The 25,755-nt window shown below is 52.0% G+C and overlaps 1 protein-coding gene across 3 annotated transcripts in view; it reads left to right on the top strand.

Moving 5' to 3' along the window:
* Positions 1-25,755, top strand: part of LOC121167782 (solute carrier family 22 member 23) — a 150,022-nt gene that overhangs the window by 111,912 nt on the left and 12,355 nt on the right. For 2 of the 3 annotated variants that reach the window (XM_040997372.1, XM_040997371.1), the window contains exons 5-7: positions 15,238-15,365; positions 24,004-24,106; positions 25,436-25,668. In XM_040997372.1, coding sequence (XP_040853306.1) covers positions 15,238-15,365; positions 24,004-24,106; positions 25,436-25,668 — 464 coding nt within the window. Of the gene's footprint in view, positions 1-15,237; positions 15,366-24,003; positions 24,107-25,435; positions 25,669-25,755 lie in introns of those variants that run through there. The other variant, XM_040997373.1, reaches the window with a different exon arrangement.

Genomic DNA, 25,755 nt, shown 5'->3' with positions numbered 1-25,755 from the left:
CTGCAAGGCTGGACGGTGAGGCTAGAGTGACCTGTGTTTTCCACTTGAGTCTTAGTAAGGTACTGGGGTTTATTGACAGCAGGAAATTCTTCGACATAAATAATTGTCATAAAATTGGCTTTGAAAATGATCTGACATTTATTTACTATGACAAACAAAAATGCATACTTGTGTGAGCACCTGTGTGTGTGCACCTGTGTGAGTGTGTGCACCTGTGTGAGTGTCTGTGTGCACCTGTGTGCATATTTATGTGAGCATTGTGTGTGCACCTGTACGTGAGTGGGAACTGTGTCCCCTCAGTTCTGGTCCAGCGCTCACAGCTCTTCATTGTGGTCCAGGAAGAGCTGACCCTGAGCCAGGTGGTGCCCCAGGATGTGGAGAAGCCAGTTCTGTCATGAAGCCAAGAGCAGGAGGGAGAGGACCTGACCCTGAATGCTGCCCAAGGTGGCCATGATTCCATTACTGGCTGCACCTCTTGCTTTGCTCCTCTGAGTACTGGACCCACAAAGAAATGCCCATGGGACCCTTGTGCATGGGCACATGTGGTGACGTGAAAAGCACAGCAAGGCTTCTGTGCCTTTGTGGGATGAAGTCATGGCATCCAGTCCTTTTTCTGGAACTTTCCAGGGTCTCAGCAAAGAAACAGATAGGAAGGAGAGACTAATGACCCAAGTGTCGGGATGGGGAGAGAGTTTCAGTGCTGGGAGGAACAGGTACACGCAGAGGAGAGTGGGCAGGCCCTTTTATGTCATGCCTGTTGGGTGCAGGAGCTCCTGCTGGTAGGTGTGCGGCCTGGCGACAGCTGCTATCCAACCTCAGACATCCATGCTGTGCTAGAGGGAGGATGAGCAGGATGCTGGTTGGACTTGCAGAACAGTCACCTGGAAGGGGAGGTCCTGGAGGGGGTGCCACGTGTAGGATGAGGGGCATGCTTTGGGGTGTGGGCGCTGTTAGAGGAGCTCCAGGGGATGGCAGAGGCTACTGTGGTATGATGTGCCTGCCTGCCGCCAGCATGGTGTGGCTCAGGCTGTGAGTCCGCACCCTTACCTGCAGCCAAGGGATTTGCACATCTGCTCCATAGTCAGCTTGTGCTGGTGGACAACTGTGATGCCAGCTTATTTTTTAAAGAGTATTTATTTCTTTGCAAGTCGGAGTTAACAGAAGGAACATGGAGAAAAAAAGAGATCTTTGATCTGCTGCTTCACATCCCAGATGGGCCCTGTAGCCAGCATTGGGCCAAGCTGAAGCCAGCAGCCTAGAGCTTCACCCGGCCTCCCACGTGAGGGGCCCAGCACCCTTCTGAAGCGTTTCCCAGGCTCCTTAGCAAGGGGCTGGATCGGAAGTGGAGCACCCAGGTGTCCAAGTGGAGCCCACATGTGATGCTGGAATCACGGGCAGGGGCCGTGCTCACTAGGCCACAAGGCCACCCCTCCACAGTTTGTTATTTAAGATGTGTTTGAAAAGCAAAAGAGAGGGGGGGGGGATCCTGTCTGTTATTTCATATAAATGACAGCTCTGTCACTCTTTTGAATTAAAAAAAAAAATGTTAAAGCACAGAGAATCCTCTGACTCACTTTAGAATGCATACTTTTTTTTTGAAAAGATTTATGTATTTTCTTGGAAAGGCAGGTTTATGTAGAGAAGGAGAGACACAGGGAGAGGTCTTCCTTCTGTTGGTTCACTCCACAAATGTCTGTAACGGCCGAAGCTGAGCCAATCCAAAGCCAGAAGCCAGGATCCTCTTCTGAGTTTTGCTTTGAGCCAGCCTGCGCTGCCTTCCTGGGCCATCAGTGGGGAGTTGGATTAGAAGTGGAGCAGCTGAGACATGAACCAGGCATATATGGGATGCCGGCACTTATAGGCAGAGGATTAGCCAATTGAGACATTGCTCTAGCCCCAAACATATTCTTCTTTTTTTCAAAACGTGTTTTTGGGGACTGGCTCTGTGGCATTCTAGGTAAAGCTGCCATCTGCAGTGCTCACATCCCTGACTACCCAACTTCTGACCCAGCTCACTGCTTCTGGCTTGGCTCAAGTCCTTGGACCCCTCAACTCATGTGGGAGACCCAGAGGAAGCTCCTGGCTCCCGTCCCATCTCTGGCCATTGCAGCCATTTGGGAAGTGAACTAACAGATGGAAGACTCACTCTGTCTAACTCTGACATTCAAATAAAATGAATAAATCTGGTTTTAAAATATTTTATTTGGAAGTCAAAATAAGAGAGATCTTCCATCTACTGGCTGAATGAAAGTAAGTTCAGAGTTCAAAGCAGGTGCCCAGAGGGGCTGGTGATTCACTTCCTCTGTGAAACAGATATGGCCTTGACCACCTCAGCAGGGGGCGGGGGAGGGGGTCCCTTGAGTGACAGCTGGGGGTGGGAGACCCTGGATGGACAGCTGGGAGTGGAGGGGGTTTCCTGGCAGCTGAGGGTGAGAGGTCTCTGGAGTGGCAGCTGGGGGTGGAGGTCCCTGGAGGTGACAGCTGAGAGTGGAGGTCCCTGAGATGACAGCTAGAGGGACAGGAAGCTTGGTCCTGAGCCAGATGGAGCTGTGCCTAGTCCCTGGAGACATAAGCTTGTGCGGGTGCATTTTGGACTCGGATGGTGGCCGTGGTCCTGGATCGCTGGAGGGGACACACTGATCTAGCCTGCCACCTTGCAACCCGCAGGCAGCAGAGCCATCCTCTCCCCCATGGCAGTGTCTGCTCCCAAGCATGTCCACGCCCCACCCCCTGTGGAGAGCTTCGGGTGTGTCTCGTCTGACTCCCCTGACACGTGTGTGTGTGTGTGTGTGTGTGTGTGTGTGTGTGTGTGTGTGTGTGTGTGTGTGTGATGCACCACGGAGCGTCAGGGACGCGTGAAGGCAATGAGCGGTCACCTCTGCTCCATCATCTTCAAGGTGGCCACTCAGCACTGCAGTGGGGAGTGCTGGGAAGCCCCCACAGATGAGAAGCCCCACCAGAGTCCCAAGGAGGAGGGAGGGTGAGCCGAAGCGTTCTTTGTGACGCTGGAGAAGTACCAGCATCCGCTGCCTCTTGGGAACCGGGGCCCTTACAGCCAGGATGAGAGGGACAGCCGCCAGGGGTACACGGCCGGGAACCTGGGACAGGGGAATGCACCTGCTACTCGGGTTCTCATCTCTGTCCAAACAGCCTTTGGTCAGATGCAGGTACAGTTTGATCAAAAAGGATACTGATGACCCCAGGATACACTGTGGCCCTGGGCATTTATGGCTGTTTTAAAAGACCCACTGAGAATACTTTGACCAGAATAGTACTGGGGTTTGACACTTCCCAAGGGTATGATTCCCCTTCAGGTTGTACGAAGTGATAGATTGCACAAATCCCCATCACTGGCAAGTGGGGCCAATATCTGGTCCTAACAGGTGGATTCCCCCGAGAGCAGCATGGAGGCCACCAGCTGGGCCCCACAGGCAGGCCGTGGTGCATCTGAATGCCCGGTGCAAGGCAGACCCCAGCTCTCTAAGAGCAGCAAGAACTTGACATAGGACAAGCTACTCAAGAAAGTGTCTTGTGTTTTTCAAAATCCCGTCTCCTGAACTTTGAGCATTGGTTTTTAGGTTTGGGTTCAAGAACTGAGCCCAGCTGAAGCCAGGAGCCGGAAGCTCAGTCCAGGTCCCCGTGATAACGGACAGGAGCCCAGTCGCTTGGGTCGTTCTCCACGACCTCTCGGGGTCTGCATCAGCAGGAAGCTGGGAGCCCGAGCGGGAGCCAGAGCTGCAGCCAAGGGTGCCAGTGTGGAATGTGGACATCTGGATCAGTGCTTTCACTGCTGGATTGGGTACCCATCCCCAGGAAGGAGAGTCCTCTGCTTCTCTTTAGTAGACTGCTGGTCATTTATAAACTAACTCTTAAAAACCATGCAGGTATCAGCTTCCAGGATAGGGACTTAATAAAAATCTGGTCAGTGAATTCTCCTGCTTGTCATTGTTTAAGTAATCTTAAAAGACTTCACGGGAGCCTGGCATGGTAGCCTAGTGGCTGAAGTCCTCACCTTGCACACTCCAGGATTCCATATGGGCGATGGTTTGTATCCCGGTGGTCCCACCTCCCATCCAACTCCCTGCTTGTGGCCTGGGGAAGCGGTGGAGGACGACCCAAAGCCTTGGGACCCTGCACCCACGAGGGAGACCTGGAAGAGGCTCCTGGGTTCCTGGCTTTAGATCAGCTCAACTCTGTCTGTAGCGACCACTTGGGGGAGTGAATCAGCAGACAGAAGATCTTTCTGTCTCTCCTTCTCCGGTAAATCTGAGTTTCCAGTGAAAATAAATATTAAAGAAGCCTGAAGAAGACTCTTGAGGGGTGTTTGCTTGGCACCATGCCAGGATGCCATGTGGGACACCCACCTCCTGCACGGAAATACCTGCGTTCCAGTCCCATCTCTACCTACAATTCAAATTTCCTGCTAACGTGCAAGCCAGCAGGTAAGGGGTGGTGGCACCAGTACTGGGGTCGCTGCCACTTACCTGGTAGGCCTGGATTGGGCTCCAGGCTCCTGACTTAAGACTGGCCTGGCCCCGGTTGTGGGCATCTGACGAGCAAGGCAACCAGTGGAACGTCTCTTTCTGTCTCTGCCTCTGCCTGCCTGTCTGCCTTTCGAATAACTTTTCTGATTAATTTAAAATTTCCTTTACAAAATTTAAAGAACCTTTAAGAATCCACATGATCTCATATGAGTTCTGCAAAATTTGCAGAAAACTAAGACTGGCATGGTAGTTTAGTGGGCTAATCCTCTGCCTTACAGTCTAGTACCCCATATGGGTGCCGGTTCAAGTCCCCAGCTGTTCCAATTCCCATCCAACTCACTGCTTGTAGCCTGGGAAGGTGGCAGAGGATGGCTCAGGTCCTTGGGTCCCTGCATCCACATAGGAGACCCAAAAGAAGCTCTTGCCTGCTGGCTTTGGATCAAATCAGCTCTGGCCATTGCAGCCATTTGGGGAGTGAACCAGCGAATGGAAAATCTCTCTCTCCTTTCTGTAAATCTGCCTTTCAAATAATAAGTAAATAGTTTTTAAAATTGCGAAAAAGTTGAACTAAAAAATTTGGGGGACTGGCATCATGATGTAGCAAGCTAACCCTCTCCGTGTGGCGCTGGCTTCCTGTATAGGTGCTGATTCATGTGCCAGCGGCTCCACATCTGATCCCTGCCAATGGCCGGGGTAAGCACTGAGCGAGCCCAAGTTCATGGGCCCCTGCACCCACATGGGAGACCCAGAAGAAGCTCTGGCCCCCACCTTCAGACCAGCGAGCTCAGCCCCGGCCATTATGGTCGTTTAAGGAGTGAACCAGCAAATGGAAGTGTCTTTCTCTGTCTCTAAATCGGTATTTCTAATAAAAATTTAAAAACAAATAAATAAAGATAATTTTTAAAAGATTTATTTCTTTTTATTGGAAAAGCAGATTGACAAACAGAAGAAGACAAAGAGAAAGATCTTCCATCCACTGGTTCATTCCCCAGATGGCCACAGTGGCTGGAGCTGAGCCAATCTGAAGCCAAGAGCCAGGAGCTTCTTCTGGGTCTCCCACATGAGTGCAGGTTCCAAGGCTTTGGGCCGTCCTCGACTGCTTTCCCAGGCCACAAGCAGGGAGCTGGATGGGAAGTGGAGTAGCTAAGACTCGAGCCAGTGCCCATATGGGATCCCTGTCTCCAAATATATTGTTGTTTAAAGATTTATCTATTTTTATTAGAAAGGCAGATCTACAGAGGGAATGAGACACAGAGAGAAAGATCTTCGTCAGCAGTTCACTCCCCAAGTGGCCTCAAGGATCGGAGCTGAGCCAATCTGAAGCCAGGAAGCAGGAACAACTTCTGGGTCTCCCATGTGGGTGCAGGGTCCCAACACTTTGGGCCGTCCTCTACTGATTTTCCAGGCCTCAAGCAAGGAGCTGGCATTCACATCACATCCCAGTGTTTGCAAGGTGAGGACTTCAGCTGCTAGGCTAGCATGCCAGACCCAAGAGAGAATATTTTTAGAAGATAAATTTACTCACAATTTGGATTTCTCAGCAATTTGGAAATCCAAGGATATGAGAAGTCCTCAAAAGATTTGTGTAAAATCTATCCTATGGAATAGGATTTGAAAATGCCCCCAAAGTAAGCACATCTTTTGATTATACAGGAGCTTATTGAAATATGTGTGCGTGTGTGTGTGTCCATCCAAGTAACACACTTTAGGGGTACAATTCTCGCCTTCATCTAAACAGTCTAACTTCAAGAGGGAGCCCAACTATTGCATTCCCTGCCAGAGAAGAGGAGCTACGGGCTGTAGGAGTCCCCACATGTGCCAGGGGAGATGGAACTCGGGCACACCCACAGTGAAGTCACGTGGGAAAGGAGGAACAGAGCTGAATCCTAAAAAAGTGTGTGGCCTCTGGGGCTCGGCTGCACATGCAGTAATTATTTTTACAGGTTATCCAACAATTAAGGAGATTTTTAAAAATTAAGCCAAATCCTGTTGGTCTGCAAATTATCTAGCTTAGAAAGAGCTTGAGAACAAAATTGGGTCCACACAGGAACAAAATGGGTAGCCTCTGTTTCTATTTTGAAAGGCAGAGCCAGGCCCGGTGCGATAGTGTAATGGTTAAGGTCCTTGCCATGCATTCCCGGGATCCCATATGGGTGCTGGTTCTAATCCAGGCAGCCCCACTTCCCATCCAGGTCCCTGCTTGTGGCCTGGGAAAGCAGTTGAGGATGGCCCAAAGCCTTGGGCCCTGCACCCACATGGGAGACCTGGAGGAGGCTCCTGGCTCCTGGCTTCAGATTGGCTCAGTTCCAAACGTTGCGGCTGCTTGGGAAGTGAACCATCAGATGGAAGATCTTCCTCTCTGTATATCTGACTTTGCAATAAAAATAAATAAATCTTAAAAAAAAAGAAAGGCAGAGTCACAGAAAAAAGAGAGAGATCCATCTTCTGTTTCACTCTTCAAAATTGTTGTAGCAGCCAGAGCCAGGAACTTCCTCCAGGTCTCCCACATGGGTGCAGGGGCCCAACGACTCGGGTCACCCTCTGCTACCTTTCCAGGCCATTAGCAGGGAGCTGAACTGGAAGTGAAGCAGCTGGGATTTGAAACGGTGCCCACCTGGGATGCTGGCATCACAGGTGGTAGCCCCACCTACTGCACCATAGGACCAGCACTGGTAGCCTGTATGTTTTTAAAAGATTTATTTATTGGTATCGCAAAGTCAGATATACAGAGAGGAGGAGAGACAGGAAGATCTTCTGTTTGATGATTCACTCCCCAAGCAGCCGCAATGGCTGGAGCTGAGCCAATCCAAAGCCAGGAGTCCAGAGCCTCTTCCAGGTCTCCCATATGGGTGCAGGGCCTAAGGTTTTGAGCCATCCTTGACTGCTTTCCCAGGCCACAAGCAGGGAGCTGGATGTGAAGCGGGTCCACCGGGATTAGAACCGGCGCCCATATGGTATTCCGGTGTATTCAAGAAGACTTTAGTAACTAGGCTCCCACGCCAGGTCCGGTAACGTATACCTTAATGATAAAACTTGGAGGAACAATTAAACATGAGTTCCCAATGTTCTCTCAGTTGATGTTTTGGGATCTGCCAAAGACAGGGAATTTTAGGGAGTCCCTGGGAAAGAGGCCACCCCAGTTTTAGCTTATGAGTATGCAGAGTGTGAAATCGTCAGTGCCCTGGCTGTCAGCATGACTGCTCCCTATGCATTTGTGCACACATGTACATGTGTGTGCTACACGTGTGTCAGTGTGTTGCATTTGTGTGTGTCCACATGTACACACATGTGTGTGTCTTAGTGGGGATCGTAGCCGTGGACAAGCAGTAGAAACCAGAGTGGGTGAAGCTGGGGACAGGTGTCTAGTCCCAGCAGCTGGATGACAGCTGGCCAGTCCCTGTGTGGAGTGAAGCTGGGGGGCTGGGGCAGGGGGGGCCCAGTCACCCAGGGGAGACCTTAGGAGCTCCGGCAGAGCCCACCCACAGCAGTCAGGAGAGGCAGCTCCAGAGTGGGGAGCAGGGCAGCATCGCTCGGTCATCAGGTCCAACTGATGGGAGACGTGTGTGTGGGAGTAACGACAGCACGGCTGCCTCCCGGAGCCAGGCAGGAGCAGCAGGGGTGCCTGGCCCTCGGCTCTGTGTGTCACACCAGCAGACTGCCTGGGTTAGAGCCAGCTGCTTGGGAGGGGGTCCTTCCGGGAGGCAGTGTGGAGAGGGTCGGCTAGGCTCTGTGGGGACAGGCTGTGTGCCCAGGGATGCCAGTGCCTTCCCAGTGGGAAGCAGAAAAAGCAGGCGGCCATGCAGGGTCAAGCTCCTGTTGGTCGTTGGCAGAGTCTGTGCCCCCTGTGGCTTTTTGACACAGCTGTCAGATATTCCTGTGTCTCTTACACACTTGGTGTCCTGGGAGCTGCTCACGTGGCTGGGTCAGCCAAAGGGGCAGGAGGAGAGAAGGGAGTCACAGCACAGCTGGGTGTCCTCCAGGGCGTGGCTAGACAGCAGAGGGGTAGTGGTGCCCGGGTCTTTATTAAGAAACAATCCTATGAGTGTTTTTTTTTAAGAAACAGCACATTCACCCACTTGCTATACCCCACCACTCAAACTGCTTACCTGACATTTTTATTATCAAACAGAACTAAAAGAAAAGGGAAAAAGTCCACACGAGAATGTACCCACTAGATTTGAGCTTTTGCAAGCTTTAAACCGAGAACTCATGGTGTTCTCTTGGTGGGTGTTTACCTCCATGCTGGAAACTGATTGTTATGTTTTCTTTAGTGAATCTTTCCAAAATTGCTTTCTCTAATATATATATATATATATATTAGGAAGGCAGAATGACAGAGAAGTAGAGACAGATCTTCTGTCTGCTATTTCACTCCCTCATGGCCACAATGACAGGGCTACACCAGGCTGCAGCCAGGAACTGCATCCGGGTCTCCCACGTGAGTGCAGGGGCCCGAGCACTTAAGCCAACCCTCGCTGCTTTACAAGGCCCATCATCAGGGAGCTGGAGTACAAGTGTATTAGCTGGGACTTGAACTGGAAGCCCTAATGGGAAGCTGGCGTTGTAGGCAGCTGCTTAGCCTGCTGCACCACAGCCCGGCCCACTCCTCACTGGGTGAGAGCCTGAGGTGTCAGCAGCCCTCAGTGTTGGAACCCTGCTCACACCCTCGGCCTGGAAACCTCCTCCGGGAAGCCCTTCGTGACTGTACCTCCTCCCCCTCCCTCTCTTGGGGCTGTGCTGACTGGCTCATTTGATGGAAGCTCCCACCTGCCTGGGATCTCATAGCTTCCTGGGTCCAGGTATTTGGGAGGGTGCTACCCCCACACCCTGCTCAATCCATATTTGTCCCACAAAGGATGTCATGTTGAATCTCAGACAGAAAGGTGGGTCTAGCCCTAAAACAAAAGACTTTGGGGCCTGCATGTTGGTTCGACTGGTTAATCGTCCACCTCCAAGCACTTGGATCCCATATGGGCACCGGTTCATGTCCCACTGTTCCACTTCCCATCCAGCTCCCTGCTAATGGCCTGGGAAAGCAGCAGAGAATGGCCCAAGTCTTTGGGCCCCTAAATCCTCATGGGAAAATTGGAAGAAGCTTCTGGCTGCTGGCTTCAAATTGGCACAGCCCTGGTCATTGCAGCCATCTGGGGAATGAACCAGTGGATGAAAAATATTTCTCTCTCTCCTTGTCTGTATATATCTGACTTTCCAATAAATAAATTGTTAAAAGACTTCAAAAAGCAAAAGGTGAATATATCTGGGTCCAACTCCCATTGGCCAGAGGGGGAGTTTGTTTCTAGGTAAAATCACAGGAAGATGAGCGACCTCAGAATATGCCACAAGTGATGCAAGTGATAGGGTCTCGGGCGTGCAGTGCATCCCTGAAGTGCGGTGCTGGGATGAGGCTGAGTCAGGGTGCAGTGTGACCGGTGGCTGGGAAGCAAAGCATTACCCATGAATCCTAAGACTGCCCTGAGCAGCAGGCGCAAGCTAGGTGTGTCCACCGAACAGTGAGGCGAAGCAAGGGTGCAGCAGGAATGTTTTTTTTCCAGCTATACATCTGAGTTTTATTGGACGTATTCTGAAATGTACCTATATGTTCACTGTAGATTTCCTTTATCAGATTTAGGCCTGAACTTTCTTCTAATAGTGTTAGTTAGCACTGGATCTCTCTCTCTCTTTTTTTTTTTTTATTTCATTTTATGACACAGTTTCATAGGCTCTGGGATTCCCCCAACCCCTCCAAAAAGCCCTCCCCCCATATTGAATTCCTCCATATTGTTGCAGTAGTACAGTTCATATCCAGTCATGATTCCTTCATTGCAGGCATGGACCATGCAGAGAGTCCAGCATCTTATTGTCCAGATAAATTCAACAGTTTCATTGGGAGACCATCCCTGGTCTGAAAGTAGAGCTGGCAGAATATCATCCCGACCAATGAAAAGCCACTGCACAACTTCAGCATCAATTTACAACATCATAAATTTAATTGACATAGTATTGAGTGACCAATATGTTGGAAAATGCAAGTTATTAACCACATCCTGTAACTACTTCATTGACATCTCAATTATAATTTATATACAACCGGCTGCTATACACCTTAAAATAGTTATAGGGTACTATTCAGCTGTCTCGTGTCTATTTTCATTTTTATATTTAGCAGCTTATAGTATTCAAGTGTGATTTCTACTGAACTTCATGAATTTTAGGCTAGTCCAAACAGGCTTATAACTCAAACCATATGTCAACAGTTGAGCAGAACAGTTTTAGGAGGGGCGTGCAGAGAAATCTTCAATACCTTAGTGAGGAGTAACTAATCTTTGTGTCCTATCTAGTAAGGTATGTGTGAGTCCACGCTGACTGTTTCCTGTCTGTTCTAAGCTTTCCTTATTGCTCTCTGTCTATCTGATCTAATTTGGCAGGGGGTTGGGGGGTGGATGGTGGGAGGGGGCGCTCCGGAGAGACCCTGATGGTCATTGCCAGAGAGGGTGGGGATCCAAAGTTGGAACTAAGTAAGGACCAGAGTAAGTTCTCCCGAGTCCCAAAGGAAATTTACTGTTCTGTATCTGAGGACCGCAGCGGGAATTTTAAACACGTTTTGACATTGGGGGAGGAAGGGTCCCATATATCTGTCCACACACACTGTAAGAGCCAGCGCTTGTTGCCAGTGTTGTGGTGTCGTGGGTTCGGCCACTGTCTGTGACACCAGCATCTCCTACAGCTACTGGGTTGAGTCCTGGCTGCTTCTGAGCCAGCTGCCTGCTAGTGCTGGGGCTTTGGCCCCTGCTGTCTCAGCTCTCTCCACTGTGTGGCGGTGAGGATACCCTGCGGGGTTAGCTCAATTGGGGTTCAGGAGAGCTTTCATCTTCTCTAATATATTTTCCAGCTGTGACAGAACACAGCGGATTTCCCACTGTTGCTCTTAACAGCAGCACATAACTCTGATCCCAGTCACCACAGTGCAGCCATGGTTGGCAGCCAGCCTTAGGACCTCTTCATCTTCCAAACACTGGGGCTCCCCTCCCTCCGTAACTTCCCTGCAGCCCCCCACCCCAGGCTATAGCCTTCACCTCCACTTTCTCGTCTCTGATAGGGGCTGCTGCTTGTGCCACCCATCAAGGAGCACCTGCTCCCTAGCCCACCCTGTGCCTCCTGCACCCAGGCCTCCTGCGGCTTGCCACTCTGCTTTTACCTTCCTGTGCACCCCAGCCACAGAGCCGCCTGCAGAGACTATGGCTCTGGCTTTTACCCTTGGGCCCCTGGGGTTGGTGGCAGAAGTTGTCCCAAGGTCACCTTCAAGGCCAACACTGGCAGAGAGTGCAGGACCACCGACTGCAGCTGCCTCGCAGCCTTTCCATTTTCCCATGGAAGACGATCCATTTCTCCAGGCTTCCGCTCTGTTCCTGCTTGGACCTGTGCTGTTGGCGGCTTTTTCATTTGCGTGGCATGATTGCATTGTGCATTCGCCAGGGGAGACTTCATTAAGCTCCATTTTGCGGCCACACCGCACATTATCCAAACCAAAACAAAACCGTTGCTGGGCTCATCTCACGGGCCAGCAGGCTAGCGAGTTTTCAGGACTTGGCAGGAAGTTTGGGTCTATGAGAGCATCTTACACATCTTAGTCCTGCACCCAGAGCACCCTCTGTGCCAAGTAGATCAGCACCTCCTGTGTGCCAGTCACTCAGGACTGTCTGGGCAGCTAGGTTTGCTGCTCCACTGTGCCCTGTGAGGGTGAGGGTATAAGGGCCAGATCCGGTTCGAGTGCTGGGATTCTGATCCCACCTGGGCCTTTGCACAGCTGAGTCGTCCCAGGCAGTGTTCGTGGGATTACTTTGCCTCAGTTTGCCCATCTATAAAGAGGGTGCCAACAGCATCCTGCCACGTAATGAGCCGAAAGGAGCGAGGCACCTGCAGAACTGGTGCGGTGCTTGGTGACCATCCGAGTCGTGCGGGAAGCTGCTGTGGGTCTGTCTGCTGCTGGAGACGAACCCAGGAACCCTGTCTCCTGGGAGAGCACCGATTCTGTCCTCCAGGCCAGCCGGCCGTTAGTGATGGTCAGGGTCTCCTGCTCCCAGGCCCTGCCTCTCTGCTCTCCTCACCTGGTGCTCGGCATCTCGGATTGCAGCTGGCAGCTGCTCCCCAGACTCACCAGGCCCTGGCCTGGGCAGCCCTGTGCTCTTGCCAGCTTTCTCCACCACATCCCACACTAAGGCATGTGCCTACGTTATTCTATACCTCTGAGTGTGGGTGCACAATTGTACATGCCTGCCTGCCTCGTCCATGCTAAGGAGCGTGCTGTGTGGGTGTGCACATCACACACACACGTACCTACCATCTCCCTCTGTGCCTGGACTGGAGGTCAGGAGTGAGCCCTAGCGAGCCGCATCTGGGGTGGCAGTGCTCTCCTAGAAAGAAGTAAGCGGGTGACCTGATGGCCACATGAGCTCTGGGTCTGTTTGTCACTTCCACCCAAAGTTCCCACCAGGCCTGTCCCCCACCACCCAAGGCTCTCACCAGGCCTGTCCCCCAACCCAAGGCTCCCACCAGGCCTGTCCCCCACCACCCAAGGCTCCCACAGGCCTGTGGTACCAGAATCCCATGTGGGTGCCAGTTTGAGTCCTGGCTGCTTCCCTTTCAATCCAGCTTACCGCTAATGGAAAAGCAGTGGAGGATGACTCAGGCCCTTGGGCCCCTACACCTGTGTGGGAGACCCAATAGAAACTCTTGGCTCCTGGCTTTGGATGGGCTCAGTTCCAGGCTTTGTGGCTGTTTGGAGAGTAAATCAGCAGATGGAAGATCTTTCTGTCTCTTCTCTCTGTGACTCTGCCTTTCAAATAAAAATTAAATGAATCTTTCCCCAAAAATACCTGTGCTGTCAGATTGATTTACATGTGGCCCAGCGCTATCAGAACCAAACCCTTATATATGTTGCTCATAGGGAAGGAAAATCTGAACCCAGTCAGATCACAGCTGTGTCTGCAGTAATGTGTAAGTGCAACTTGGAAGGCTTCAGTGTATGCATTCAGAGAAAAAGCAAAGGGTTAGGAGTGAATGCCCATTCAAGAAACTAGAAAAAGACAGAGAGCCCAGACATGTCACAAGGATACTTGAAGCAATACTGATGAGAGCCAGAGCATAGGAAGCTGGCGTTTGTGTGGCTTCATTGCAAAGTTCCAAATCAAGTGTGGCCAAATGAAATGGATGGTGTTGGTGTCAGTGTTGTATCTGAGCGTTTGCTTCAAGTGTGTGTTTCAAAAATTGTACTTAAAAATTAGAAGCCGGTAAAATAGATATTAAATCTGTCAAATGTGTGCCCACTTTTGATAGTTGATATGTATCTGTGCCACGGATGTCGTGGGCTTCCCTGGGGCTCCTTGCACGGCTGTCCATCAGCGAGTCCGCGCAGCGCTTGCCAGGGACAGCTGGAGTGAGCTGAGCCTTCAGGTCACACCACCCCAAAGGTGCCCGCAGGGGGAAGATGCCCGTCCTTCCTCAAGATGCAGCCAGAAGCAGAGAGCAGAACGGCCTTTGCTCAGCTGGCTGAGGGAGAGGCCACTCGTGGGCCTCACTGGTGATGGAACAGTGAGGCACAGAATCGCCGTTCGCTCAGCCCACACCACAGACAGCAGAGACGTGGTGCACAGGTGTGGAAGCAGGGAAGTGCAAGGTCAAAGTCCCGCAGGTTCAGCAGCTGCTGAGCGTTTGTTCCTGTGAGGTGGCACATTTCTCCGTGTTTTTTCATGAACTTGGTGAAAACCCCTTGTGCACATGTATTTATGTGGCTTTTCCGGCAGCAGAATGACTTGTCTAAATTCACAATTTTCTATAAATTCCTAAGGACCTTGCCTCTTAAAACAGTAGATTCCCATGTGTGGCTGGCAGGAGAGGTGGACACCATTATATAAGCCATAGCATCGTTGATACTGGATTTCATTGAAAAATGTCACCGTCAGCTCCTGGGAGCTGTCACCCAAGCTCCAGGGACCTCGAGGGTCGCAGCACGCTGGGCTGTCCCGTCTCACAGGACTTGTACCCTGGGCCCCTCCCCGTCAGGGGTCTGCTGTCACCTGCTTTGTAATAGCTTGATTGGCACATGGCCACATCCATGTCGTATCATGTAGGATTGAGGCACTCCAATGGAGACCAGTGGGCCCACAAAGACTAAAATGCCATGAGGACTTTTATAAGGCAGGAAGCGTGCTAAACCCCTTCTCCAAATATTCACCCCATTCTCTGACTCGTACGTGCCATCCTTAATGCAAATGGCAGAATCCAGGTATAATTAACCATTAGTGAGGGTTTTCTTTTCCTGGGGCTCCTTGTAAGATTGCCAGTGACAGAGGATTCGGGGAGAAGGCCAGGGGAGAGCCCACCTTCCAGCCTTTGCACTTCCAGAGAAGCTGCAGGGAGAAAAATTGGAAATGTATAATAGCCTGATGACCATTTGTGTTTTGTGATTTAAAAAAAAAAAAAACAGCGAAGCAGCAGCCTTTAGGGATGCCCTAATTTACACAACGGCTGCTTGAAAGCCTGCTTCGTGTGTGCCACGATTTTAAGCCTTAAGCTTTACACTTGCTTACACACACATGCACACACACAGAAATAAAGCCCCGGTGTGTTTTCTGGCCCTCTCTCTTACCCCGCGGAGCACTCCGGAGCCCATGGGTGCAGGTGGCTTGTCACCTGCCCCCAGAGCCCTGGCTGTAGAGTGGGGAGACACTCACGGGTCCCCCTTGTGTCTTTAAAGGATATTCCCCGAGTCTCTCCGCTGGCTCATGGCAACCCAGCAGTATGAGGCTGCGAAGAGGCTGATCCTGCACTTCACAAAGAAGAACTCCATGAGCCCAGAGAGCGACATCAAGGGCGTGATGCCGGGTAAGTGGACCACAGTGGGCAGGGAGGAGAGTACTGGGGCGCAGGCCACCCTCCAGGGCCCCCCCAAGGCCTGAGCCAGTGGTTACGTTGAACAGCAGGTGGTTTTTGCTACTCATGCACCTGTCACCTCTTGGTGGTGGCAGCTAAAATCTGGAAAGATGGACAAATCACCGTGCTCACCATTTTCCTGCTGTTGGATTTGCTCAAGTCCGAGTCCAATGCCCTGTCCAAATCCAGAAACAAGGTCTTGGGTCTTTTCTTTTTAAAATAACAGTATTTATTGGAAACATAGATCAGATTTAGAGAGGAGAGACAGAAAGATCTTCCACCTACTGGTTCACTGTCACATTTGAGTGCAGGGTCCCAAGGCTTTGGGCCATCCTCTACTGCTTTCCCAGGCCACAAGCAGGGAGCTGGATGGGAAGTGGAGTAGCTGGGACATAATAGTGCCTCTGTGGGATCCAGGCGCTTGTAAGGTGAGGACTTAGCCAGTTAAACATCACACCTGGGCTGGGCCCTAGCCTTTTCGACACACGATCTTCATGAATGTGTGTGGCCAGACTTAGAGGCTTCAAGATGCAGGGCCAGTGGCCTGTACAGTGCCACCATGCCCAAGCCTGACCAAGCATTGTCTGTGTCTGTCCATGCCCTATTTGTGAGACAAGTGCAAACTGGAAGGATAAGCTATGTGTGTGTGGTGGCTCAGGCCCAAACAACTCTACAGTCTCAGTCTCATCAAGCGTTTCTGCTGCTCAGCCTCCTGAGCCCCTCGCTGGCACCAGCATGCCTGCCCCAGGAGATCTGGGATGAGCGCTGAGCACACATATTTTAAGAATACCGATTGGCTAATTTGAAATACACAGTGATCAAGAAATTGCCCATGTGCCAGTTCACTCCCCCGAATGACTACAGCGGCCAGGCAGGGCTAGGCTGAAGCCAGGAGCCTAGAACTCCACCGGGCTCTCCCACTTGGCTGCAGAGGCCCAAGAAAAAGATTTATTTTTCATTTCAAAGTCAGATACACAGAGAGGAGGAGGAGAGACAGAGAGGAAGATCTTCTGTCCAATGATTCACTCCCCAAGTGACCACAACAGCCAGTGCTGTGTCGATCAAAGCCAGGAGCCAGGAACTTCCTCCAGGTCTCCCTCATGAGTGCAGGGTTCCAAGGCTTTGGGCCATCCTTGACTGCTTTCCCAGGTCACCATCAGGGAGCTGGATGGGAAGTGGAGCTGCCGGGATTATAACCGGTGCCCCATCTGGGATCCCGGCACGTGCAAGGCAAGGACTTTAACCACTATACCACCGTGCTGTGCCCCAGCATGTGCATTTTTAACACGCTCCAGAAGAGACACTGAGAGAAGTGGTACACAGATCTGACACAGAGTCTGCTGGTCAGTCTGTCCCAAGCCCTGAACTGCCAACCTTCGCTCCCAAGGACCTGGCATTGTTAGAAGATTGTCCAGGAAAAGAACTTGTGACCCCTTATCCTAGACACCTATACCTGTCCCCTGTGGTCAGATAGTCTCAAGATTAGGATCTATTCATTCACCCAGCAGGCACTGAGCAAAGACCTGCCAGAGAAGCCAAGCCTTGCCCTGCATGGCGCATGTGTGAAAGAGCAGACAGAATGGTTAGCTGTGCACGCCCAGCATGGTGAAACAGCCAGGCACATGGCTGGAAGGAGATGGGGTGTGGACACTGCGAGCATGGCTCTGGGGGTGAGGCTCCAACCCTGCAGGTGAAGGGGTGCTTGGGAGGCATGGATGGAGGAGGGAACTCTGGGGGGCCCCTACCTGGGCTCCCATCAGCAGAAGCGCCTCCATTGTTGCAGCTAAAGAACAGCAGATTTGCGCAGCCTCCCTGGGGTGTGCTCCCCGCTACACTTCAGCCCAGGCACAAGAAGGGTTCAGGATGCCCCCAAAGCTCTCACTTGCCTGGAACCAGAGGGCGGCAGCCACAGGTCTGCTTTGCCCGGAGTGTCAGATTCTGCTGCTTGCAGAAGGTGTGTGAGGTCCCTTCTCATCCAAGGACAGGAAACACACCAGGCCCATGTGTCAGTCACTTTCCAAAGTGATGTGTCAGTACTGACTCAGATCTCCTATTTGGTCCTAAGAGTATTAGAGGCAGCAGGCAGTAGATTCTCCCCGTGTGCTGGGGTCTCCTGTGTGCTGGGGTCTCCCGTGTGCTGGGGTCTCCCGTGTGCTGGGGTCTCCCGCGTGCTGGGGTCTCCCGCAGCCAAGCTGAGATGGGACCGCACGGAGCTGGGGAGGAGGAAGCCCCAGGAGACTGAGATGCTGGGCCCTGGGTCCTTCTGCCGCCTCCTCGGGGCCATCTCTGCCCACTGTGGACAGAGAGCCTGCCCGGCGCTCCTCCAGGGCCCATTCATTAGCAGGTGAATGCTCCGAAGTCTCAGAACAGAATGCATTTCCCTAATTAAATCATCACGCTGCTGCTGCTGGCAGGTTAAAATAGCGCCTGGGAGGGGAAAGCAGCTTGTTTGCCCAGTCCTCGTTATAATGATTCATTTCCCTTCTATTTTCGGCAAGAGGTATTAAATCCTTTCTTTTCTCTCTGTGTCTTTGCTGCTGAGTTTTTGCTGGTGTGTATATTTGTGCCGGGTGCAAGGTAGCCAGAGTGTGTGGCTTAGCAAGGAGGGCAGGTGTCCAGGCCGCTCCACGCAGGGCCTGCTGCCCATCTGTGACCCTCGGAGCTGTCAGCCACACCGAGGTCTCTAGTGGCGTGGACCCATCCACACATCCCTCTCTCAGTGCCCTCTGCCAGAGCTCACTCTGCCCGCTTCCTAAGTTGTGCATTTGCCTTGCCCATCCCCCTATGTCCCTTCTCCCTTGGTGGCCAGACCAGATACAAGCTAATGATGACCCCATTGCTGCAGACTCCCAAGAGACACCCCCAGATCCTCCCACTCCTCAGAGGCCACTTGCCTCCCCACCACCACCCCAAACACCCAGCCAGGCCTGCCTTGGTCTCCCAGAGTATACCATGGCCTTCCTCCCCATGGGCAGCCCTTGAATACTCACAGGACCCCTGAAGCAGGCTCTCCCGTGGCCAGGAGGGGTCCTGCTGCCCCTTCCGTCACTTCTGCATGGTGGCCAGGTGACTGTTAATGTGGGGGATGTCATGGAAAGTGTGGGTCTCAAATGTGATTTATTGATTTATTGTACTTGAAATTCAGTTATAGAGAAAAGGAGAGAGAGAAAAAAAAAGGATCTTCTAACTGCTGTTTCACTCCCCAAATGGCCTCAACAGCTGGAGCTGGCTGATCCCAAGTCAGGAGCCAGGAGCTTCTTCTGGGTCTCCCACACAGGTGCAGGGTCCCAAGGACTTGGACCATCCTCTGCTGCTTTCTCAGACTGTAAGCAGAGAGCTGGGATATGAATTGGCACCTATATGGGTTGCCTGTGCCACAGGCAGAGTCTTCACCTATTAACCACAGTGCCGGCCCCAAATCCATGCTTTAAAATCTATTTTCCACGAACTTCCTTTGAAGCATCCTCATGCCCCTGACATTGTGTCCTGACCTTGGATGTGCTGGAGGGAGACCCGGCTTTCCAAAACTTTCCATGCCTCTAACTCCTTCTGGACCATCTTCATCCTCCCCCGTTGAGTGTGTCTGATGTACTCAGTGGCATGTGCAGCCGAATTACTGCAGATACCTGGAAGTGTGTGCTTATCCTTCTCCCAGGGCCTGAGCTGCAGCCTTGGCCTCATGTGCCATGCCCAGGCTGACTTTTCTCCCACTCTGTCTTGGTTAGGGTGGGAGAAGGGCTTGACTCCCCAGTAACTGTACATCTACAGCAGAAGCAGGAGTGTGTGTGTGTGTGCACACGAGTGTGCCCCATCCACTAGTCCACTCCCCAAACGCCTGCACTGGCCAAGGAGAGGCCACAGCTGGGAGGCAGGAGTCAGAAACACAGTCCGCAGCTCTGGCTCCAGTGACTGGAGTGTCACCACTGCCACCCCAGATCTGTAGGGTCAGGAGACTGGAGTCAGGAGCCAACCCCTCGCTCATTCTGTCCAGAGCAGTGCCTGTGGATCAGGCATTTGGGTGTTAGGTAACCAGCTCAGCCCTCAACAGTGATCACAGCAGACCAGCCTGGGCCTTCGCGTCTCCCAGCAGCTGCTGCTCTTGTCTGTGGCATTTGGCTAGGGGAGCCAGATGGCAGGAATGATCCACACAGAATCCATGATCAAAGACGTGGATGGAGGAGCAGGTGTACAACACAGCAGCCGAAGGACTGTTCTGTGGTGTCCCAGCTGCTCCACCCTGATCCAGCATCCTGTGCATGTCCTGGGAAGGCACTCGGGGTTGGAGAACCTGCCTGTCCGATGGAGACCTAGATTGAGTGCCAGGCTGTTGCCTACTTTTCTTTATTGGGAAGGCAGAGTTATGCACACAGAGAGACAAGAGAGATCTTCCATCTGCTGGTTTGCTCTCCAACAAAGGATGACATACAAGTGGTCCCATGAGACGATAAAGATTTATTTATGTGAAAGAGTTACAAAGGGGAAGACACACAGACTTTTCCATCCACTGGTTCACTCCTCAAATGGGCAGTGCCATAGCCAGGAGCCTAGGACTCCATCTGGGTCTCTTATGTGGGTGGCAGGGACCCAGGCATTTAGGCTGTCTTCCACTGCCTTCCCAGGTGCGTGGGCAGGGAGCTGTGTTGGAAGTAGAACAGCCCAGACTTGAACCAGTGCTCATAAGGGATGCTGGCCTCTCGGGCAGCAGCACCACACCAGCTTCTCTAATGGAGCTTTAATGTTTGTATCACCCAGTGATGTCATGGCTATTGTGAGGTCATAGAGTGACACATTCCTCATGTGTCTTATGGTGGAGCCGGTGGAGCTGACCTGCGGAGCGTAGAGAACTATGGGCAGCGTCTGACACCTGTAGCTTCCAGTAGCTTCTGAGGTCCTGTCAGGTATATACTGCCCATTCTGTGCCATTGATTGGAGTATACTCCTTCTGCTTGCAAAAACAAAACAAAAGTTTACTGTGTCTAGGCTGCCCGTTTCTTTCTTTTTTTTTTTTTTAATTAATTACATTGCATCATGTGACACAGTTTTATAGGCACTGGGATTCCTCCACCCCTCTCCAATCCCCCCCATGGTGGATTCCTCCACCTTGTTGCATTACCACAGTTCAAATTCAGTTGAGATTCTTTCATTGCAAGCATCTACCAAGCATAAAGTCCAGCATCTTATTGTCCAGATAAGTTCAACGGTTTCTCTGGTCTGAAGGTAGAGCTGGCAGAGTATCATCCCAATCAATTAAAAGCCCTGACATTACATCAGTAACAATTTATAACGTTATGGAATTAGTTGACATGGTATTGAGTAACCAATATGTTAAAAGAAAAAGAAAAAAAAAGGGATGCAAGTTCTGAATCACATCCTGTGACTCCTTCATTGACATTTCAATTTTAGTTTATATACAACTGGATTCTATACACCTTAAAATGGCTATAGGTTACTATTCAACTGTCTCATGTCTGTTTTAATTTTAGTATTTAGCAGTTTATAGCGTTGAGGCATGATTTTGCTGAACCTGGCTGCTTTTCAGGTAATCTATAACTCTAACAAGGCATATGTCAATAGTTTAGGTGAACTGTTTTAGGAGGGGTGTGCAGAGAAATCTTCAATACCCTAGTGAGGAGTAACTAATCTTTGTGTCCCACCCAGTGAGTTATAAGTGCATCCCCACTGACCGTTTCCTGTCTGATTCTAAGCCTTCCTTGTTGTTCTCTGTCTATTCTAGATTGTTTGTTTGTTTGTTTGTTTGTTTTGAGGGGTTTCTGGAGTGATCCTGATGGTCATTACAAGAGAGGGTGGGGACCCAAAGTCGGAACCAGGCAAGGACCAGAGAAAGCTCCTCTCCCTAGTCCCAAAGGAAGTTTACTGTTCTTCTGTTTCTGTGGACCGCTCAGTGCTCCTGGTTGTTGTTCCGATGACCTTGGATCCTGCAAGGCAGGATTTGGGCTTCTTCCATCCCATGTGGTAGATCCAAATGGGGGTGGATGACCTCAGAGTTCTCGGCCTCCGAAGGCACTCCAGTTCCTCAGGCTGCCCTGTTAAGTTGGCCACATCCTCTTCCCTTTTGTTTTCATGGAGTCTCTCTAGTGTATTAAGAGACCATGTGTTGGGAATTTAGTATGTTTGCTCAACAGATTAATCGTCCACCTGCAAGCACTGGAATCCCATGTGAGCATTGGTTTGTGTCCTAGCTGCTCCACTTCAGTCTAGTTCCCTGCTTATGGGCTGGGAAGGAGGCAGGTCCTTGAGACCCTACCCCCACATGGGAGAACTGGGTGAGTCTCCCAGCTCCTCTCTCTCTTTATCTGCCTTTCCTATAAGTTAATCTTTAAAAAAAAAAAAAAAGAAAAAGAAAGAAAGAAAGCAGCTCGTGGAGTGATGACCAGAAGCATCCAGGCGCATTGTAGCGCATTCTGATGGCGTACAAGAATGCAGTGCCATGGCCTATTCCCCAGATGTATCCAAGTCGCTAAGCGACTCGTGGCTGTGTTTAGATTTTTAGCCCCGCAAAAGCCTGTCTCTTACTCAAGACAGCCTGTTTGATGGGAGGAGCTACGGAAGTCTGGACACATAGCCAAGGTGCTTGAGTACTAGAAGGGACAAAGCCTGGCAACTCTGCTGGCTTGAGGTCGCTTAGCCAGCAAGAGAGCGTTCTCCGCCCTTCTGTGACTGGTTAGTGACAGGGAGTTCCTCAAAATCTGTTTAATAAAACAGTCTGTACACAGTCGTCACTCCTTGGTTAAATGCTGTGTTTATCCTCCAGATTGTAATCAACAAAGTTTGTGCTAAAGGAGATGGAAGAGGATCACGCAGGGCTGAGGGTGGGGGTGTTAAAAAGCACCAGCTTGGCTGGGCGTGGTTGTGGGGATGCAGCCCCCCCTGCTGGGCAACAGGCTGGGCCTGCTCAGGCACAGAAACACGGGGAACAGTGTCTAGGGAGTAGGGACCCTAACCTGCTAAGCACAGTGTCCAATGTGTGTCTCCAAGTAACCTCAGTGCCCAATTGACTGGCCCAGTGGACGTGGAACCCATAGCTGTGGAGGGCTGTCCGAGTGTCTCTGAACACCTGAAACCCCATGGAAGACAGGCAGAGACCTCCCCAACTTGTCTTTATTGGGGAGTGATTTAAGAGGAAGTGGCCAGCACAGCACAGCATCGCCATATACCCATCCACACATTCTGTTTCCACTGTTGCTAACGTCTAATTTCCACAATATACAAGGGTCAAGACTAAGGCACTGGCCTCAGCACCCTGCTAGTATACGAGCTATTTCTGGAGTGTTCTAGCCACTTTGGGGCTGCGGTTAAGCAGGGTCCAGGCCTGCCCCTGGCTATCACTTCTCCCCTGTAGCAGTCTCTCAGTTGACTCTGCGTTCCATGACCTCCCCACTCCCACGTCATGTGTCAATGCCATAGCAGGCATTGTTGGTCACATCCCTTGAGTCTGTCTTGCTCAACTTCAAAATATTTGACCATTAACTAAAGCATGCACGTGAGGGGGTTTCAGAAAGCTGTGGAAGGACCCAGCCTTATAGCACAGTGAGTGAAACCACTGCGTGCATTCTACGTGGGTTCCAGTTCAAGTCCTGGCAGCTCTGCTTTCAAATCAGCTCCCTGCTAATGTGCCTGGGAAGGCTGCAGGAGATGGTCCAAGTGCTTGAGCCGCTGAGACCCACATGGGCGTGGAGTGCCAGGCCCTCGGCTTCAGCCCGGCCCAGTTGGATGAGTCAGCTGGTACAGTATATCTCTCTGCCACTGTGCCTTTCAAATAAATAAACCCTTTTTGCATGAGTTCCTTTTGGTGCAAAAACTCTGTTTCAGGCTATATGAGAAATGTAAAAATGTGGACCATGAAAAAAATTCTGCCTTGATTCCAGAACACTGTGCATTCCAATGAACTCATGACCCTCTCGTGCCATTTTGTCACCAGTTTTTTCAAGTTACCCTCACCAGTGCGCACACATACACGTGTGTGTGTGTGTGTGTGTGTGTGTGTGTGCGCGCGCGCATTCCTCTTGCTTTGCTACCTTTCAGACAGCCGTGTGCTCTGGGGCCAGTGTGAGGGAAGCAGCCATGGTTGCAGCAAGGGACTTAGTTAAGGGACCAGTGAGCACGTGGCTTTCCCAGGTGCAGCTGCAGGTGGCACAGACAGCGTAGCCACCGGAAGGACCAGGGCTGTTGTTTGTGGCTTGTCTGGCATCTGCTGAATGCCTCAAGGAGCCTGCAATGTCACCGTTCAGAGCTATCCTGAACTGAGTGCCCCACTTAAGCCCGTGCCACTCGTGCTCCCAAGATTCCCTGCCAGAGCAGCATGGAAACTCCTGTTGGCAGCACACTCAGGCCCCGTGGCTCCTGGGGAAATGTGAACTACAAAGTTCTGGCCTTGTGAACTCAGGGTCCTGAAAGTTTGCACCCTCTGCCCGGGCTTAAAGCAAATGCAATGTCTTTCTGGCCACATCCCTTTTCCATGGTGCTGAAATGAGGACTCAGGCTGGAGCTGCCACGGTCCACATGCTGACCCACTCCCAACCACATCCCTACCCCATCGCAGTCCCAGGACTCACGGGTCTCTTCCTTGCAGAGCTGGAGAAGGAGCTGTCCCGGAGGCCCAAGAAGGTGTGCATCGTGAAGGTGGTGGGGACCCGGAACCTGTGGAAGAACATCGTGGTCCTGTGTGTGAACTCGTGAGTTCCAGCCTCAGGGGGCTGTGCAGGAGGAAGCGCAATGGCAGGGGTCTTGTCGCCGGGCCAAGCCCCTCGCCTGCTCTCTGCTTAGGAGTCTCAGGGAACATGGCACCCCCAAGCAGAGCCTCCTGGCAGTGGGTCTGACAGACGACAAGAGCTTGAAGATGCTGCCTCGGTCCCTGCTCCTTATGCACCTGTCTGGGTGGAGCCTGTGATGGGAGCTCCCTTAGTACCCGGCCAGGGAACCAGTCCACCCTCGGATGTGCCTCCTTCTAGGACATCATGTGAGGCTTTCCGAGTCCCGTCTCAGAGAGATTTGAGACCAAAGAGGCAACAGGTGGCCTGCAGCTGACCCTACACACACACACCCACACACACACACACATACCCTGTAGGTGGTAGGGATGACCCAGTGTGAGCCCAGAAGCTTTCTAGGAGCCCCCTTCCCATGCTGCTCCATCCACAGTCTGCCGTGGCCCCAGTGCACCTGTAGCTTTTCAGCTCAATGGATATCTGGAGGGTCATTGCTTTCCCCATGCTGGCTTTGCTAGATTGCTCAGGGTCGGAGGTCACGCAGGGGTTTTCCACCTGTTCATGTGAAGTGTCAGGGCAGGGGCAGGGAGTTCTTCTCCATCAGTTCTCTGTGTCAGGGTTCCAGGCTCAGCTCCCTCTCCTGCCAGCATAGGACAGTCTCTGCCTGATGCAAACCCCTGCTGATGGGAGTACTGAGACCTGGGCCACCCAGGACCAGCCTCAGCCCACAGCCTCACACTGCCCAGGCTGCGTGAGGTCTTTGTTAGCCCTGGACACAGCCACCCTGCTGCCCTCTGCGCTGTCCCGGATCAGAGGTGAAAGATTACCCTTAGCCCTCAGCAGACCCACAGCCCAGGAGACCACCTGAGCTGAACCAACTTCCAGCTGGGGCCTCTGCATGGGGAATCCCTCCTTTCCCTCAGCCCCCCAGGTTCCCAGGAGCACCCCATGTTCGTGCCTGCTGTGCAGGGTGGACACACATTTTCCCACCAGGCACCTATGCCCCATGCAGGAAGGACACGGGGTGAACTCTGAGTTGGGACTGAGTCCCCTGCAGGCCAGCTGTCTGCCTGCAGCCCAGCTTCTCCAGGAATACGTTAGGTGGAGAACGGCAGGGCTGGGTGACGTGCGGGACAGTTCTCTGAATAAATCTCCCAGATCCCAGAACCCCAGAGACCCAAAGAAGTGGCAGACACCCAGGCAAATGGGCACTCTTAGAGGTCCTCTCTGATCTGGGAAACGGGCATGGCCGTGGCTCTGACGGCGCCAGCATACTCGGAAATTCTCTCTCCGCAGGCTCACGGGCTTTGGCATTCACCACTGCTTTGCCAGGAGCATGATGGGCCACGAGGTGAAGGTCCCGCTGCTGGAGAACTTCTACGCCGACTACTACACCATGGCCAGCATTGCGCTGGCCTCGTGCCTGGCCATGTGCCTGGTGGTCAGGTTCCTGGGGCGCCGCGGAGGGCTGCTACTCTTCATGATCCTCACGGCCCTGGCCTCACTCCTACAGCTCGGGCTCCTCAACCGTGAGTGTGCTGGGGAAGGGGACAGGGTGGGGCCTGAGGGCCTGGCGTAGAGCTGGGTGAGGCTTGTGGCATAGCCGGGGCCTGAGA

The sequence above is a fragment of the Ochotona curzoniae genome, unplaced genomic scaffold (assembly GCF_017591425.1).
Source record: "Ochotona curzoniae isolate NIBS_2020 unplaced genomic scaffold, NIBS_Ocur_1.0 patch426, whole genome shotgun sequence".
NCBI classification, from domain to species: Eukaryota; Metazoa; Chordata; class Mammalia; order Lagomorpha; family Ochotonidae; genus Ochotona; species Ochotona curzoniae.
The sequence above is the reverse complement of the archived record's forward strand: the minus strand, read 5'-3'. Positions and strand labels throughout refer to the sequence as shown.